The 19,959-nt window shown below is 41.7% G+C and overlaps 1 protein-coding gene across 1 annotated transcript in view; it reads right to left on the bottom strand.

Annotated features, from left to right (window-relative positions):
• TG (thyroglobulin) overlaps positions 1–19,959 on the bottom strand; it is a 364,454-nt gene that overhangs the window by 270,554 nt on the left and 73,941 nt on the right. Inside the window, exons 20-22 of the mRNA XM_078151800.1 lie at positions 18,532–18,756; positions 8,522–8,671; positions 3,777–3,947 (exon numbers count right to left, since the gene is read on the bottom strand). Of these exons, the coding sequence (XP_078007926.1) occupies positions 3,777–3,947; positions 8,522–8,671; positions 18,532–18,756 (546 nt within the window). The remainder of the gene's footprint in view (positions 1–3,776; positions 3,948–8,521; positions 8,672–18,531; positions 18,757–19,959) is intronic.

Below are 19,959 nucleotides of genomic sequence, written 5' to 3'. Positions count from 1 at the left end.
CCATACACATTTCCTACCATCTATTTAGAATTTGGGAAAGCAGCTGTCCAAAAACATTGGGTGGGGTGGCAGTCCTGTGACTAGAGATGGCAAGTGGCTTCTTTTAACTGACTACCAGTGAAGGTACCTTTCACTGGAGCTCCTCCTATTCTTTCCTGAGAGCATGTGTGTAGGGGTTGGAAGGAGATGTTATAGCAAAAGATGGGTGGAATTATAAAAGAAATGCTGCAGGCAGGAAAGGACAACATTTTCATCTATATCCCAGACCACCCAATCTGAGGCTTACCCTGGGCTTCACATTCAATAATTAAAATAATTTAGTTTAATTTAATTAATGAGGTCTCTTTCTTCCCTAACTTTGCTACTAATCTAAGCCTGGCCTCTGGGTATTCCAATATGCCCTCATCTAGGTTGAGATATAAGTCTGGCATAGACAAAAATATGTTGATTTCCTTCAAGGAGATAAAAGTTAGGATTTTTCCCCCCCCAGAATATTTTGCTAGCCACTAAGGAGAAAAAAGTAGACAAGAGGCAGTGTGGTACAGTGGACAGAGCATTGGACTAGAAGTGAAGAGAAAGATTCTAATCCTAGTTATTCTACTAATAGTTATATGACCTTGAATACTTCTCTCTGGGCCTCGGTTTCCTCAGTTGTAAACTAAAGGGGTTGTCTGAGATCAGGGTTCTTAAGCTTTTTTTGTGTTATAGACTCTCCTTTGGCAGTCTGGTGAAGCCTACTGACTCCTTTCCAGAAACAAATTTTAAGTAATTTGGAGTCAAAGTTCAATTTTAATTGGAGAGTAATGTAATTTTTTCCCCCAGCCAAGTTCATGGACTCCTTGAAATCCATCTATGGATCCTTTGGAGGACCATAGCTAAGAACACTTGGGCTAGATGATCTCTAAGGTTCCCTGGGGCTCTAAAATTTTGTGAATCCTAAGATCATAGATTTAGAGCCTGGGAGGGACATTAGACACCATCAGCCTCATTTCACAGATGAGGAAACTGATGATCAGTAAGGTGAAGTGATTTGCCCAAAGTCATATAGCTAGTCAGTGTCAGATGTAGGATTTGAACCCAGTTCCTCTGACTCTCTGAGTTTCCCTAGCAATAAGGGAATAATAATGGCATATACTGAGAGATCTTAAGGGAATCTTTCAGAGGGTTAGGTTATGAATGTCACTAGGTAAAGAAACAACTTAGACAGGAAGAATCTCAACATTGGCAGCCCAACCCCATACCATACTCTCTGAGGGTTGCCTTAGTCTCTAAAGGGATCCCTTTCCAAGCCTGCCACCACAGGTGAAGCAACCTTTGGGGGACAACTGGACTTCCTGGGGTTCAGTGATGGAAGCATAGCGCCCGGCTCCCCATACTCCCAGGTATTTCCTCACAGAAACTACCACATAAGAGAACTGGATCTGGGGCCAGAGGATCAAATCAGAATGATTAAATTAATAGTGAAGCAGGAAGTGAGGACTAAGGGTTAACAGTAAGTAGGAAATAAGTTGGTTGCTGGGTGATCAAAATATTTAGATATCCCCAAATATAAGATAATATAAGACAAAGTAAGAGGCACTCTCCTTAATAATAATAACTCACATTTCTTTTGTTTGTTTGTTTGATTTTTGCTAGGCAATGGAGTTAAGTGACTTGCCCAGGGTCACACAGCTAGTAAGTGTCAAGTGTTTGGTCTGAGGCCAGATTTGAACTCAGCTCTTCTTGACTTCAGGGCTGGTGCTCTACCCACTGCACCACCTAGCTGCCCCTAATAACTCACATTTCTAAACTTAAATTTTGCGAAGATGCTTTCCTTATAACAAATACCCTTATGAGGTAGACAATGCCAAACATAATTATTCTCATTTTTTGGGTGAGGAAGCTCAACTTCCCAGAGTCCCAAAGCTAATAAGCATAGGAGGCAGGTATCTGAAACCATGTCACTCCTGATTACAAGTGCAGACCTCTTTTCCAGCTGGTAAAGTAATGGCTTACACTTATAAAATACTTGACAGTTTACAAAGTGCTTTTTTTATAACCATGAGCTTGAGGTAGGCAGTATAATTATCATTAGGCCCATTTTATAGATGAGGTAGCCAAGACTTAGTCAAATGAAGTGCCTACCAAGCTATAAGTTTCAGGGCCAGTACAGGACTACGTGTCTTCTGACCCTAAGCCCATTAGTCTTTCTCCGAAATTATGAAATATTTGAAAATGCTAGCCAGGATGACCCAAGGTAAGATCTGAATAGGCTTTATGTTTTTTGAAAAGTCTGAGTAAGACTATAAGAAAGTAAGGTCATGACTTATGAGGCAGCAGTATGTATTGACAGATAGTTAGCAGATATAATATGTCATATACATAGACACATCTCATTGCAAATAGTTCTGTTAAGTAAGAGGCAGTTTATCCATTTGTCCTTCCATTCACTTAGCATTCAGTGCTGTGTCTGGCACAAGCAGGCAATTAATAAATGTTCCTTCCTTCAACAACCATAGATTAAGCACCTATAAATATATTGTGGAATCACTGACTTATGTGACTGCTGGGCAAGTATCTTAACCTCTATGTTTTAGTGTTTTCATCTGTAAAATGGGGACACCTATCCCCCAAGGTAAAGGTCAAATGAGATATTCTGCTGGGCTCCAATGCCCCATCATAATCAATGTGGCTATCATCTGTAGTGGTGAAGATCACAACCAAACTATGTCTGCCCACCTTGTGTGACTCATTTATCGCCTCCCATGAATTTACTATCAGAGAGCTGGGGGCCTCCCTTGCATTCTCTTGGCATTGAGTCATTGGAGCACAGAAGATGGCTGTTGGTTGCCTCTCACTTTAGCTATATATGACTGGCCTCTAATTTTTCCTTGGTGACCTATAAACAAAGGAAAAATACTATACTACAAGTGTTCTATAGGATGTGAAGTTACTTTGAAAAATAATAATAATAGTTTGTGTGTGTGTAGCACTTGCTGGTTAAACACTCACATGGAAATGTTTTAGCTCATATCCAATTGCTTGCTGTCTTGGGGGAGGGAAGGGAGGGAGGGAGGAAGAAAAATTTGGAACTCAAAGTCTAATAAAAAATGAATGTTGAAAATTGTCTTTACATGTAATTGGGAAAAAATACTGTTAAAAAAATTACTCACATACTCACTTGATCCTCATAGAAACCAGGTAGATATTTTAACTCCTATTTTATAGATAAGGAGATTGAAGTAAAGTGACCTACCCAGGGACAGCTAGGTGGTAGAATGCTGGGGCCTAGAGTCAGGAAGACTCATCTTCCTAAATTCAAATCCAGCCTTAGACACTTATTAGCTGTGTGACCCTGGGCAAGTCACTTTTGCCTCAGTTTCCTCATCTGTAAAATGAGCTGGAGAAGGAAATGCAAACCACTCCAGTATCTTTGCCAAGAAAACCCCAAACAGGGTCACAGAGAGTCAGACATGACTGAAAATGACTGAACAACAACAAATGACCTATCCAAGGTCAAACAGTCAGCAAACTTCAGAGCTGGGATCTAAATCAGGCCTTCTGATTTCAAGTCCAAGGCTTTTTTTTTTTTGTCCACACTGATCTGTTTTGTGGGAAAGGATAAGCTAGCTGGCAGAAATAATCAAAAGTGGCCTTATATTTAAGGATCATTCCTCAGCTGTATGATCTAAATAGCTCACATTTAATGACCCAAATAGCCCCAAAGTATCTTTTACGTCTTTCCCACTCTGGGTTTTCTTCCTAGTCCCTCGTTAGGTTTCCCATTTAGCACGTACTTAGGCACTGGGAATTGGTCAAAGGACCATCTGTTTGTGTCCAAGCCACCATCTTTCCAAGGCTGTCCACACAGAAGTATCTCCCATCACTCAGGTCTTTCTGGCTTGGAATGTATCCACCATCATCATCACACTTCAGTCCCAGCTCATTCCTCTGACAGTCGGTGACACCTGCGAGAGAACATCAGTCAGCCTACAAGCATTTGTTAAGTGTTCACTATGAGCCCAGCACTGGGTTAAGCACTGAAGCTAAAAAGAAGGGCAAAAATAAGTGAATCAGGTTCATTCTGGATCTCCCAAGCACTGAGAGGTTGCTAGGCAGTTTTGCAGGTACCTGGGATGTATTCATGAAATGACTCAGAGGTTAAAGTCAGAACCTTGTGGTAGATCCACATTAAATCAGCCAGGATAGGAGGCTGTAAAGAGCACGGTGACAACTGGCTCTTACAAAGTAAAATTCAATCAATTAATAAACATTTGTTAAGTGTACCAAATACTGTGCTAAGCACTGGGGATATGAAAAGAGGCAAAAGACAGTCCCTGCTCTCAAGTTGCTAAAAAGCTAATGGGGAGACAATATACAAATATATGCAAAGCAAACTACGTACAGGATAAATAAGAAATAATCAACAGCATTGTTGGAGGGCACTGGAAATAAGACGGGCTGGGGAAAGCTTCTTGTAGAAGGTAGGATCTTAGTTAGAACTTGAAGGAAGTCAGAGAGGTCAGCGATCAGAGGGAAGGAGGGAGAGAGCTCCAGGTATGGGGGACAGCCAGAGAAAATGGAAGTTGCTGAGAAATGGAGTATCTTGTTTGTGGAACAAGCCAGGAGGCCAGTGTCAAGGGACTGAAGAGTAAGAAGACTGGAAAGGTAAGAGGAAGCTAGGTTATGAAGGCCGTTGAACGCCAGAGCATTTTCTATTGCCCATAGGAGCAAATGCAAGAGGTAGCCCAGTTGGCCATTAAGAACCTAAGGAGGGGTAGCTAGGTAGCACAGTGGATAGAGTACCAGGCCTGGATTCAGGAGGACCTGAGTTCAAATGTGACCTCAGACACATGACACTTACTAGCTGTTGTCACCCTGGGCAAGTCACTTAACCCCATTGCTTAGCTAAAAAAAAAAACCCTAAGGAATAGGGGTGGGGGGTGAAGGGGTGGGGGTAGGGTTAGTGTAACCTGCCTAAAAAGATCAAGAAAAGCGGTCCCTTCCTAAATCTGTAATCTACCTCAGCCTGGCTATGCATGTGTCTATGCCGACCTGTCCTTGCTCTCCTCCAGTGCCCTTTCAGTCATTGGTTCACCTCTTCTGCTTATTCAATTCAATGAGAAGCAGCTAAGCAATACAGTAGATAGAGCATGACCCTGAAGTCAGGAAGACCTGAGTTCAAATCTAGCCTCAGACATGTCCTAGCTGTGTGACTCTGGGCAAGTCATTTATTCTGTTTGCCTCAGTTTCCTCATCTATAAAATAAGGGTAATAATACCACCTACCTCCCAAAGTTGTGGTAAGGATCAAATGAGATATTTGTAAACACCTGATCTAGTGCTTGGCACAATGTAGGCACTATACAAATGTTAGGTATTACTTACTATTCACCAAAAATGTATTAAGCTTTTCCTATGTATACTCAGCTTTACAGATGCAAAGATGAATAAGGGACATAATCTCTGTTTTCAAAGAGTTTATAATCTACTAGGAAGGATATGACCTAAATACAAATAAGTATTAACAGATAGGATGCCATGGGATGGGCGGGGAGGGAAGACCCTGTAAAAAGTGCTCTAGTAGAACATTAAAAGGGACCTAAGAGGCCATTAAGTCCATGCCCACATTTTACCAATGCAAAAACAGAGGCACTGAAAAGTTGTGACTTTCCAGAGTCATACAGCTAGTAAGTATTTGAGGCAGAATTTAAACCCAGGTCTTCCTAACTCCAAATTCAATATCCCATCCCTAGTCATTAGATTTTGATATCCTTGAGGGCAAGGACTTTTTGTCTTTCTCTGTATCCCCCACAATTAGCACAGTACCTGGCACATAGCAGGTGCTTAATAAATGCACATTGCCTACCCACTAATATTTGAGGGGAAAGAGATAACTTTCTGGCTTTCTGACCCAGTGCTCCAAGCACCCGCTCTGCTCTCCGGCTTCCACAGAGGGTATCACTGATCCTCTCTCACCTACCCTGCCTGGTTCTAACACTTGGGCTCCTCCTTTGTCTCACTCTATTGCTCTGGCTCAGTTCCCTGGTACCAGCTCTCTCTCTGGCAGAGTATGTGTTACATACATTGCAAATGGGAGCAGTTTGCTAGGCTGGGAACAAGCAGCTGCTGCCTTCTTCTGGCACAAGCAATGCGTTCAGCTCTGAGCTCTGGGGTATAGCCTATCTGTCCTGGAGACCAACTTAGGGCTAGGAGGAAAACTTTTAATTTTATATTCCATGTATTTTATATCTTATTGTATTTTATGTTTTTCCAGGCTTAGCCATTTATGTACTATGACTTGTTTCCTCTCATGATAAAAGCATAGCATGTGTATATATATGAATATATACACACACACACATATATATACACATGTATATGATGCACTTTAATACATGTGTATATATACTCATACAAATATACATATATATTTATATAGAGATATAACAATTATATATATATATAACATATATGTTAGTGCTGGAAGGTACTTTAAAAATGTAATCCAATCTTTTCATATTAGACATAAAGAAACAGACAAGAAGAAGATAGCTGACTTGTCTGGCTAGCCACCAGATAGCTAAAAAGTGGTAGAACCAAATCTCAAACCCAGATCTAATGATTCAAAGTTCTGTGTTCTTTCCACTATAGAGCAATTATGAGTAAGAATTTTCATACATCTCTACCATATAGAAATGCCAGAAATTGACCTGGGGCAGCTAGGTGGTGCAGTGTATAGAATGCTGAGCCTGGAGGCAGGAAGACTCATCTTCCTGAGTTCAAATCCAGACTCAGATACTTCCTAGCTGTGTGACCCTGGGCAAGTCATTTAACCCAGTTTGCCTCAGTTCCCTCATCTGTAAAATGTGTTCCTGACTCTAAGCCCATCACTGTGCCCACCTAACTGCCACCTTCTACAATAAGAAATAGAATCTGGTTATCATGACAGCAGGCCTAGAAAGACTCAGGACATTCAACGATGGCATTTTGAATTACTTTGCCTTAATTTCAGACACACCTGGTGCATAGAAAGATTAGGAGGATTTCACGTCAGATTACTTAAAGAGATGGAAAAAAAAATAACCCAGTAACTTGGCCTAATACATTTAGCCAAGAAAAATACTTGATGTAAGCTTTTATGCAGACCTTTTTCAAAGGCGTTACTGAAAAGCTCAGGGCACAAGAGAAGGGTGATGAGTTCAATACAGTTACAAAGTATAGGCAGGAAATCTCATACTACTTTTCACAGAGCCTACAACCCAGACAAACTGGAGCAGCTATATCCTAGCTTCTGATTCTAAGGTCTCCCCAGTCTACCTTTTCTCAGACTACCCCAAATGCCAGGATTGGACTCTACCTCCAGGCTACCATCTCCATTTACTGAAATCTTCCTTTGCTGCATGGTGCCACTTTCCTCATGGAGCCTTCTCAAATTTTTGCCTCTCCACACAAACGCCCATGAAAATGATCTCTCCCTCCTTACATGGTTTTAGTGCTTTGCCTGGCTCATCTATATTCTATCACAGACAGGCCATCACCCTGATGCATGGTTATTGGTACACATTATGTCCCCATTTCACTGTAAGCTCCCTGAGGACAGGAACTATTGATTAATTAATTGATCAGTAATCAACAAGCTTTTAAGTGCCTATCCTGTTCCAGGCACTATGCTAAGCACTGGGGATACAAAGACATAAATGAAACCATCTCTTCCCACAAACAGATTATATTCTATTGGGAGGGACAATCAGGTAAGGCCTATTTTGCATATACAGGTATCTACAAAATACCTACAAAATAGATGTGCAACAGATAGAACACCAGGCTTAGAGTCAGGAAAACACGAGTTCAAATCCAGCCTCAGACACTTACTAGCTATAAATCATTTAGCCCTGTTTGCCTTAGTTTCCTCATCTGTAAAATGAGGAAGGAAATGGCAAAGCACTCTAGTATCTTTGCCAAGGAAATCCAAAACAGGGTCACAAAGAGTTGGATACAACCTGAAACAACTCAACAATAACAACATAAAATAAATACAAGTGGATGGGGAAGGCACTAAGAGCTAGGGACATCAGGAAAAACCTCCTATTGTAGGATGAGCTTGGGCCCAGTCTTCAAGGAACCGGTAGGAATATATTCAAAGTAATGAAAATCGCTCTTGCAAAAAAGGTACACAGATGTGAGGTGAAGTATCATGGATGAGAAACGGTAAAACGCTGAGTTCAACTAGTCTATAGAGTGTATATATAATAAGGTTAGAAAGACAGGCTGGGGCCAGGTCATAAAGAGATTTGAATGTCAAACGAAGGAGTTTGTATATGATCCCAGAGGCTACAAGCAGCCACCAGAGTGTATTGAGTGGAGGAATGCTACAGTCAGATCTAGGAAAATCACCTTTGTAGTTCTGTGGAGCATGGATGAGAGCAGGGAGAGATCTGAAGCCCGGACATCAACCAGAAGGCTATTGCAATAGTCCCTGCATGAAATGATAGTATTAGGGAGAGTTCTTTTTCGAATCAGGCCCTGAGGCATTCACTCACAGTGACTTTGGCTGAAAGCTCCAGTTGAAATGGTAGATCTGCCTGTGGGACAGCGGACACAAGCCAAGCTGCCTGGCTGCTCTTGGTAGAACCCGAGAGAACAGGGAACACATTCTTCACCCAGAAAGTAGCTACCTTCAGGGCAAACAGCTACAAAGCAAGAGAAGAGAATGAGGATTATTATGAATTCCATCTAAGCTTTTTGGCTGCAGCTCCAAAGCACAGGGGCAGGTGAAATTCCCAAAGATTTAGAAGTCTCAGCAGGTTACCAACTCCATGCTCCTGGTTACTCCCAAAAGCATCTCTGATAAAGGTCAGAGATCTCTGTTTGCATCCTCTCTTCTCTGTTTCCACTGTCACCCCACCTTCCCAGTCCAGCCCCTCATTACCCACCCATCTGGACACTGTAATGGATTCCTAACAGGTTTCCCTGCCTCCGACCTCTCCCTCCTTCAAACCTTCCTTCTCCAATTCATCACCTAATTACATAATATCTGGACAGCAAGAGTCAGGATAGCTGCATTGTAGGGTGTGTAGAAAAGAGTACAGTAAGTCTTTGAAGGGCTTTTGAATGCCAGAGAACTACCATATTTGATTCTGGAGATAATTAGGAAGTAACTGGAGCTGACTATGCAGGGTAATGACATGTCCAGGCTTGCACTGCGACAAGCTGAGTGGAGGACTGGATAGCAGTAGAGAGAGACACTTGATGAGCAGACCAATCAGTAGGCTCCTACAATAGTCCACAGGTGAGGCCCCCTGCTTCTTCATTTATTCAGTTCTCACCGATTCCTTAAAGTCTTACTCAAATGCTACTACCTCCTCCAAGAAGTCCTCCCTGATCCCTCCGTTGGTAATGCCCTATGCCCTCAGATCTCACATAACAGCTGATTTTTCAGCTCTTTAATGCACTTAACATGTAATATGATGCTTGGGTCTTATCTAACTAACCAAGTTGCCTTTCTTTGTACCTCTAGGGCCCAGAATTAGTAATTGCTTAATAAATGCTTGCTGATTTGTTGACTTGTAATAGTACCCTCAGGAGACAATGAGGCATAAAGGATCCCTTCACTAAATGACATTGGACTGTCATGCTTTTTGAGATCTTGTTTCTGAAAATGCTATTCTATTCACTACTTTTAAATAGTTGTTGTTTAAGTTGTTTCATTCACATCCTACTCTTTGTGACCCCATTTGGGGTTTTCTTTGCAAAGATACTGGAGTGGTTTGCAATTTCTTTCTCTAGCTCATGTCACAGATGAGGAAACTGAGGCAAAGTGACTTGTCCAGGGTCAAACAGTGTCTGAAACCAGATTTGAACTCAGGAAGATGAGTCTTCAAGTCTGGTGCTCTATGTATTGCACCACCTAGCTGCCCCACTTTTAAATATGCCTCCTTCTAATAGTTCTTCCACCTTTTTTTCATGCTGCAAATTGGGAATGATCAAACTTGTCGGAATGTTGCTTAATATTGAGAATATAGTCTGTGAGTAAAGGCCCAAGGGACTCTTTTATGCGTCAAAAGGCATTAACTTTAGAGCATAGATGTTGGGATTTCTATTTTGGCTCCTCAGAGGCCTTTTTAGATTTCTTTCATATCTTCTAGATAATTGAAGCTACCAGAAAAATGCTCTAATGATGATGATGATAATGAAAATGGACGCTCGCCAGAAATTCAATGCAACTTTCGACAGCTGATTTACTGGTATTACTTTAGCAAAGAATCGAGGCATAAGGGGCCAAGATTTGCCAACTGGATCTAAGGGCTAAGTTACCAGATACAGTATGACTTCAGACTTCCCATTCTAAGTAAGCTTAAAACCAGAGCCACATCTGGGAAATGATATAATGTGCCTTCCAGCCTACTACTGACAATTCATTTCTCCCCTCAAAGGGCCAGTTTCACTACACATATGAGTCAGGCTTAGAAATAGTAAGCCCAGAGCCAAACTCATCTCTGGAACTGCGATTAGCTTTCAAGTAAGCACTCTTAGAACTAATGACACCCCATCAAACTGAGCTCCCCTGCCTTCTTCTCCCCCATCTACAGGGAGGCAAGAGGAGAAAGAAAAATACAAACTTGACCAAACATGATCTCTATCGTTGGTTCAGTATGAAAAACAAAGGCATGGTTCTATTTAGAAAAACCAATAGATTTTAAGTTCTAAGAAGCTTGGGCCACTACTGTCTAATTTTCTCTTTCAAGGAATTTCTAATTTGCCTGAAATTTCTCTCCTATAACCAATCATTGTCCTCATTGAGGGAGAGCAACTTCTGGTACTAACTTTTTCTTGGAAGAGCAGACACAGAACAAATAAATACATGATAAGCAAATAAGGTTAGCACCCTCAATCTAGAGATAGTTCTAGCAAGACTGGAAACATTCTGAAAACATAGGCAGGCTTCAGGAAAGGTGACATTAAAGAGAAACAGCATATCTGAACCTTTTCTCTTATTTCAGTAGTGAACCTGAAATTGTAACATTCTTAATGCCTAAATTTCAGCTGAAGGTCAGTGATGGTTAATATCTACAGTAGGGAAAAATACTTGGATATTTTCTGTTCACACTTTGCTTGTCAGTTTAAGTAGAACTGACCCCACAAGGGAGTAAAAAGGCTGACATTTAGGTATCTCCTGTCCGGTACTAGAAGCTACACGAGATTAAAGAACTATATAACATCTTCCTTCCTCCCTATCATGCCTTCCTCCAGCCGCTATAAGCAATTAGGCATTGCTTCACTCCTCTGACAAACCCCACAAAGGTGCTATAAGAACACAGCAAAGAATATAAGCTCTGTTGGACATTTCATGCTGGCTCCTGTCTGAACATGCTGGGAAAGCTTCTAGAACATTAGTTTGAATGCTGATGTAGCAAATGAGCTCACCAGAGCTGAGCATCTGGAAAAGCCTAGTTCTGCTCCATTTGGGGACCAGCCTTTTTTCCATCCTTTCATGAGTGGTCATGTGGTTTGATTCTTGCAGGGGTCTGTGTGTCATGTATTGGGGGGATAGTAAAATTCTCTTGGAGATTCAATTAGGAGTATAGATCTGGAGCTTAGAAGGGACCACAGAGGTCAGTTTATTCATCATTTTACAGATGAGGAAACTGAGGCCCTCAGAGGTCAAGTGACTTGCCTAAGGGCACACAAGTAATAAATGGCAGAGCCAGGATTCAAACTCAAGTCCTGTGAATCCAAATTCAGCATGCCACCTCAGCACCCTGTCCAGTCCAGTCTACTCCCTTCTTTGTGTATAGTTCAAAAGAAAAGGAGTGAGGGGTAAGGCATGGTTTCTGAGCAGGTAAATATAGAAAAAGGGAAAGTCTGTGATTTTGGTTGGCCTCATGCAAGCCTATGCCCAGGCTTGTGCTCCTTCCTCTCCTGGCTATACTCTGGATTTCCTCTACTATGCCCCAGCTCTTCATCCTGGAAGCTTCCTCCAGCCTTGGAAGGAGCCTCCAACTCTGCAACCTCTCCCTCTCATTGGATGGCTCCTCCCAGAACCTCCATTGAAAGAGGGGTTGTCCAGGCCAGCCATGTCTCATTCCTTTCCAGAACTTTCTCTATCATGACCCCCAATTGAGACCTTAGTCTTCCTGTTCTCCCAGCTTCCTTTTATGAGTTGTCCTCCACCAGAATGTAATGTCCTTGAGGCCAAGAGACTACCCTTTTTCCTTCTAATTGTATTTGTGTCTCTAGCACTTAGCACAGTGCCTGGTACTTGGTAAGCAAACACTTGATAAATGCTTATTGACTGACTGTCCACTGAAACTTCATCCGTATCTATAATTACAACAAACAGCCTGTAGAAGACGTGTTACAAATTATCTTTTGAGTTGATTGTAGGCATTGGCATACAAATCTCTTATCTGAGCCTCTGTCCCTGCTACAAAACGCAAAAATTATGAAAGTCAAACATACATGCAGAAATTCAAACCCATTTTTTTATACTCATGAACATTCATAGTGCTAGGAAAGGAGACACATATTATTAGAAAGAGTCCATTAGTCTTGGAAATGAACATATAAACTGCTCTTTAAATAATTTGTTAAGCATCCTACTACAGTAATATATAGCCTTTGGCTCTGCCATCTATTTGACATAGCTCCTCTATAATCCTTCATCATATCTCACTAGCTCCCCCCACCATCTCTTAGCTCATCTCTATTACCAACATGTTTAGTTAGAAAGTTACCACCGGGTTTTCAGGATCCCAAGTGGAATTAGTATTGATTTCTTTTTTTTTTTTATCTGTGGGTTGATCTTCTGACAAAATTATCAAAAAAATGTGTTGTTTCCAATTGCTCTATTATTCTACTGATGGCACTATTAAATAGCATTAGTCATCCACCTTGCCTAGTTATTTGGGATTTCCCTCTAACCCATCCCTCCTCTAAACTTCTCTCTTTCTGCTAAGGGTACCATCATCCTTCCTATCATCTGGATGCATAGTTTAGAGTCATACTGGACTCCTCACTCTCCTTCATCATACTCCAATATAGACTCTTCTGTTTGGATTTTAAAGCTGTTAGCAATCTGGCTCCAACATACCTTTACAATCTTATTAAACTTCACTCCCTTTCACATACTCTTTAATTTAGCCAAAGTGGCTTTCTTACTGTTCCTCCCACAATTCACTTTATCAGCCATTTCCATGAATTTGCACAGGACATATAGACTGCCCTCCCTCCCCATCTCTGCTTCCTTCAAAATTCAACTCAGGGCCCATCTCTTACATGAGGTCTTTCTAGATCCCTCAAGTCTAATGACTCTCTGCTCCCCCTAAGTATCATATGTTTGCATTATATTTGTTTTGTTCATCTACAGATATGTACACATCCTCCGTCTCTCAAAGAATGTAAGATCCTTGAAGGCAAATGGCACAATGGAAAGAGTGCTGGATGTGGAGTCAAGAAGAACCGAGTTCAAATTCAGCCTTATCTGAAAAAAGAGGATAATAATAGCACCTGACTTCCAGGGTCGTTATGAGGGTAAAATGAGATGTTTGTAAAGCACTTTGCCATTGGAGGTATCTATAATATAGAAACAATATGGCGTGGTGAAAAGAGTTCTGGAGTTGGAGTCATGGTTCAGATCCTTCCTCTGCCAATTTATATGCTTCAGCAACCTCCTAGGATTTTAGCTACCATGTCATAGACAGGTTATGATCTGAGTTAGTGGAGTCAAGTTCCCCAAGATAAAGTAACCACAAATTCTTCCTGGGTTCTTACCACTTCAGGTGGCATTTCCCATAGACACAGCATGATGTAGTGTTAGATCATTAGCTTTGGAATCAGGAAGGTGTGGGTTCAAGCCCCATTTCTGACATACACCAGGGGTAGGAACCTGAGCAAGTCACTGACCCTTTTAGTGTCCCTGGACACTCTCAGACCACAAGTTACAAAGCAGATGCCAGTTTGCATTGGGAGAGGAATTTTCCTCATTGGGAGTTCCCGATACCAATGAAAACACTGGTATAGACTAAAATCAAAAAGGGCTGCTCATGAACTTAACTACTAAGTCATAAATTTGGGCTTGAAAGAGTAGCCCTATTTATTTTTCTATGGAGAAGAGGACACCTGTGTTGGGAAGACCTGTGTTCAAATGCTGTGCGATCCTGAACAAATCACTTTATTTCTCTGGGCCTCAGTTTCCTCACTGGTTTCTAAGGTCTCTTCCAGCTCTGATTCTATGATTGTATTCCTCTGATGCTAAAAGATAACTTGCAACCTGTGCTAGAGAAAGGAGCTTCTCTGTTTGTGTATTCTTGCATCTGTAGACAATGAGAATGAAAACACTGCTCACAACTCAGATCACACTATCTTTGTGAGGAAAGCATTCTATTAATTCTAGAGTGCTTCTGCAGTCTGCATCAGGGTCTTCAGAATGCTAACTCAGAAGGAAAGCTATAGGAAAACAGCTCTGTTAAAAGCACAAGTAACAAAGGAGGGGGAGGGCAGAAAACAAGCTTTGGTAAATCAGAAACAGTTCCTCTAGGGCTCTGGTTTTAATGGACTAGCCTGGTAATCTCATTGCATGCAGGTAATTCCAAAGGGAGAGGCCAATGGCTGGACCAGAGACAAGCAAGTAAACACAGGCATTAACAACGCTGTTGTAAACAAAGACTCCATTTCCCCTGTTTTATCCAGCTTCTCCTGCCAGGCATTCCAGTCTCAACCACAACCTACAATCCCAGCTGATCCTCCATAATTCCCTGTTCCCTGGGGTAATCATAAGGGGCTAACTGGCTGCCCCTCCTCCCCAGAGCAGCCTCCCCAGTGATCATCCCGGCAGATGAGACTGAGATGATGACACTTTTCCACAGGACGATGCATTTGCTTGTTTTTTCACAGCTGTGCTCCAGATGTGAATTTTACATTGGGAACACTCCCTGCCTGTCCCTATGCACACACACACACACACACACACACACACACACACACACACGTCAAAAAGGTTTCCACACAAAAGAGAAAGGGCCAGATTTCATCAACCTCTCTTTAGGTACTGATGAAAGGTTAAGGCTGCCATCTTTTGTCTTTCTAACTCCACTATTGTTTAATTCTAGGGTATTCTTCACCATTGGTGTCCTTGAGCATGGGTTTATTAATTCTCAATGCGTGAGAAAGCTACAGGTAAGGGAAATGGGAATAAGAAATAAGGCCTACCTTGGGCACATATCTATGATCCTTTATAAATGTCAGCTATTTTTGTTATTAAGTAAAATGGAAAAGGAGGCAAAGTTGATCTTTGGGATCCGCTATTTCTTCTTCTCTGCAGCTCTCCCCCCTTTTTAATATGAATTTTCACCCTCTAAAGACTCTCTACCTTCATTCAGTTCCCACTGTGGTCCCCTATCTAGGCCTGGACATTGTCAGTAAGTATTGAATGGAGACTATGGTGTTACAGGGCATGCAGAGAGGAGGCACAAGTGACATCTTGTGCTATATGTAGAAAATTGCCCTGGGCCTTCTCTTGGTGCCAGAGCTGCAGGAAATCTCTGAACGATTACAACTAATTACAATGAAAGTATTTAAGCGAGAGAGAAAAGGGACTGACATCTTAGACGGAATCCTTATAACAGATTTAATAAAGCAAACGGTGAAAGTTAATAGAGTAGGGACTGGGAAAAGCAATGCACCCATGGTGTGTGCTATATTCAGGGCTGGGTCTTTCTCCCTTTAGGTTATCACTATGGTGAGGGGGTAGGGGGGTGGGGGGATGTCTGTCCGTCCGAGGACCTGCCTCATGCTACTTCAAAGCCCACCCACAGGACTAGAAGAAGCAGCAGTGGTCAGGTCCAGCCTAGAGCCATGTATTTGAATTCTAGCAGCCAGAGATACTCCTAGAACATTTGGTTCCTAGGGCAACAACAGTGGCAGAGAGGAGAGCTTGGAGTCTTCTGGGGAGGCCGCTGCCAGGGAATGCAGCTGGGACAGCCTGGCCAAGAACAGCCATCTGAAGTATGAGAAGGGTTTAGTAAAAGCCCCTCAAAGACGCTTGCACATAGTGGCCATCAAATAAGCGTTGGCTGAATTGAATTGGATTTTACGTGAGACAAAAACTGAGACCCAGAAGGAAGACTTGCCCGTAGGCTGTAAATGGCAGTACTGAGATGGGAACTCAGGTCTTCTGAATTCCAGTGCAGGGAAATACTAAGATCCCCTCCAACGCTAAGAGTCTGTGGTGAATTTATTCTCATACATAATGAACTTCAATGGCAGTTTCACCCTGATATGGAATTTGAAATTTCAAGATTTTAGGAACTGATAGGAAACCAGGCCTGAGTCTGGTTAACAATGCTTTAGAGCAAGAATTCCTAACCTGGGATTCATGGATAGAGTTCAGGTGGCTTATAAACTCAGCTAGGAAAAAAAATATATCTTTATCTTCATGAATCTTTGGGTTTCTTTGTAATTCTGGGGGGTTTTTAATGCGTTTAAAAATATTATTCAGAGAAGGGGTCTATAGGTTTCAACAGACTGCCAAAAGGGTCCATGATACCAAAAAAAGGCTAAGAACCCTTTCTGAGGAGGAATCAAAAAGTCCTGTATTTCTCTATCCCTAATAAAATGTTTTTTCCCTGCATATTCAGTGAGCTGTATGGATACAGAGAGGGCTGATGAATCAAGATTTCATCTTAAGCCTCCCTGGGAAAAAAAATTTCAGCTCCAGTCTGGGAAAAATGGTTTCCAAAGCTACTTATGAAGTGAGAGAAGCCAACAATCTCATTGAATTTTAATTAAAAATCACTTTCCCCAAAGCCACAAAAGACTGTGCCTAAAACTTCCCGGATGGGGTCAGTGAGGCTCCCTCCACATGTTGATCTAACCAAACTGCCGAATGACTCAAAAAACCAAGCACATGACCCACACCAATAATAATGTCACCCACTCCCATTTCTATGGCACTTTAAGGTTTGCCCAATCTGGTCTTCAAAATGCCACTCTGAGGTAGACAGTGAGAATATTATTAATCCTACTTTACAAGGGGGGAAACTGAGACACACAGAGAGGCTTGGGATAACACAGAGTATTCATGGGAAAAAAACAGACAAACAAAACCCTGTATTTTCTGGCCTGGTCTTTCTTACAACACGTTGCTTCTGCTTTTATGACTATCCTTCCCTTTTCTAGAAGCTGCCAAAAAGTTTTCATGGATCTTAGAAATTTCAATCTCCCATGAAACAGTGAAAATAAGCAATAACTTTGGAGTTAGGGGAGGTAAGCTGAAAGCTCACCTCTGATAATTAATACTTGTGCCACCCTGGGTGAGTCACTTAAATTCTCTGTGCCTCAGTTTCCTCATGTGTAAAATGATGGGGTTGGACTAGATGGTCTCTGAGGTCCCTTCCAGGTCCATAAATCTATGAGCCAGGCAACTCTGATGGGTAATAGCTCCTTCCCTATGGTCTTACAGGAAGGAATCTAATCAGATCTCCTGAGTTAAACACCATTCCTCCCTACAAAATACCTGGTGCTCCTCAGAATCCCAAGTTACTCTGATGCATGGAGTGGTGAGAGTTAATGTATTAATGCTCTAAGTCTGAAGAGCAACCCCTCAAAGGAGTATGATGAACCTTCCTCCTCCCACCTTGGAACTAACCCAGGAATCTCCTCTGAGCTCCAGTTGTGCCCTCATCCTCCCACTGACTGAGACCAGGGCAGATGTATCCGTCACCCTGACGTATTATCCACTGGTGTTCCCAGGACATTTTCATTGCCATGATCTTGTGCTCCAGATCCTACCAAGTGTCTCTGGGTCCCCAGGCTTCTGATTGGTGAAACTTCACCGTGTCTAAATGACATCCCTATTAGACAACCCAAACATCTTCTTCCACATCTAGCTCTAGAAACTATCATCAGACCAACACTATTCCTGGAATGGGTGTGCCAATCAATTGTGCTATAACTTCATTCATCATCCCCATGACTTTTAGACCAAAACACTCCTCCTTCACCTATATATGTTGCCTTGTTCTAATAGAATGTAAGTTCCTTGTGAGCAGGCACTGTCTTGATTTTTTTTACTCATATCCGCAGTGCTTAGTATAGTATCTGTCACATAGTAAGCACTTAAATGCTTTTTCATTCACGCATTCATTATTCTTCTGTGTGGGTCAGTATGAATGATCTCCAAGGTCCCTTCCAGAATCTATGATCTAAAAATTGTATCATGTAAGTAGCAACCTTTCTGCCCACCTTTAAGGTTGATCTTGGTTCTAGAGTTATGTCATTTTGTCTTTAGGATAGCTTTGTTTAATTCAAACAACATGATGATAGGGAGGGCAAGGTGGAGAAGGAAAGGGACAGAATGAGGGAAAGAGAGGAAGGAACTGAAAAGAGAAAAGATAGGAAAGAGAGGGAGACAAATAGAAATAGGGGGTAGGGGAGAAAGGAAGATAAAGGAAGAGAGAAAGATACAGAGAGCTGGGGAAAAAGGAAATATCATTATTAGGAGTTGCTATCTGTGACTCCCTGGTCCCTAGAGAAGAAGAGAGAATCAACCTACCACATCCAGGTGAATACAGAACTGTTTTGTCTGGTGGCGAGTTCTTTTGGAATCCTTTCTTGCATCCAAACTGCACGCTTGGAGAAGGGTCAAAGTAATCCTCTCGGAGGAATTGTATAGTAGTGTCTGCTGGGAATGTCTTGGAATCTAAATGAAGCTGGAAACTACCACTCTGGATCAACTTTACAAAGCGTCCAACAAGGTCATTTCCCACAAAGGCATTTTCTGTAAGAGACAATGATGTGAAAGGCTCAATCTGTTTGCATCTGTTACAGAAGGAAAGACACTTAACACAGTTTAGGAGCACTTTAAACCTATCCCAGTTACCATGACTATCCCCTCCCTTCCACCAGAGGAGACCAAGATGTATATGCCTGCCCTTAGACACATGTGAAGTCAGCCATGCGGACATACACCTGTCGGATCTCTGTAGTTTTAGCCATTACGGGAAGAATAAAAGCCTGAAAGTAAGATTTTGGTTAGCTATATACATATAGCCACAGAATTTTAAAACATATATTGTAACACTGGGAAGGACCTTACAACACAGGATGTTAAAAGGGAAGGAAGAAGGGAATAAGCGGGGGGTTTTTTTCATTAATTTATTTTTAGTTTTCAACATTCACTTCCATAAGCTTTTAAGTTTCAAATTTTATCTCCCTCCTTCTCCATCTCCCTCCTCAAGATGGTGTGCAATCTGATATAGGCTCATATACATTTCTATTGAACATATTTTCACATTAGTCATATTGTAAAGAAGAATTAGAATCAAGGAAGAACAAGAAAGAAGAAACAAAACAAAAGAGGGGAAAAAAAAAAGAGCAAACAGTATGCTTCCATCTGCATTCAGACCCCAAAGTTCTTTCTCTGGATGTGGATGGCATTTTCCATTATGAGACTTTTGGAGTTGTCTTAGATCCTTGCATTGCTGAGAAGAGCCAGGTCTATCAAAGTAAGTCATCACACGACATGGCTGTTATTGTGCACAACGTTCTCCTGGTTCTGCTCACTTCACTCAGCATCAGACCAGACAAGTCTTTCCAGGTTTTTTCTGAAGTCTACTTGCTCATCATTTCTTTTAGCACAGTAGGGGAATAAGCATTTATTATGTGCCATTTTAAAGTTAAGGAAACTGAGACAGATAGAAGTTAAGTGACTTGCCTGGGGTGCAGCTAGGAAATGTCTGAGGCTGTCGGATCTTCCTGGATCTGGGCTAGCCCTCTATCCACTATATCCTATATAACTTCAAGCATTGAAAGTCTTTCTTGTGGAAGAATACATTAGCCTTATTCCACTTGGTCTTAAAGGGTAGAACTTAAAACAATGGAGAGAAGATGTACTGAGCCAGATTTTGACTTGATAAAATGAAAATTTTTCTAATACTTAGAGCTATCTAAAAGTGGAATGGGTAGTCTCAGGGTGAAGCAG

This window comes from Phascolarctos cinereus, unplaced genomic scaffold, assembly GCF_003287225.1.
Source record: "Phascolarctos cinereus isolate Bilbo 61053 unplaced genomic scaffold, phaCin_HiC Scaffold_4;HRSCAF=312, whole genome shotgun sequence".
Lineage (NCBI taxonomy): Eukaryota > Metazoa > Chordata > Mammalia > Diprotodontia > Phascolarctidae > Phascolarctos > Phascolarctos cinereus.
This window is presented reverse-complemented; position numbering and strand designations above follow the sequence as displayed.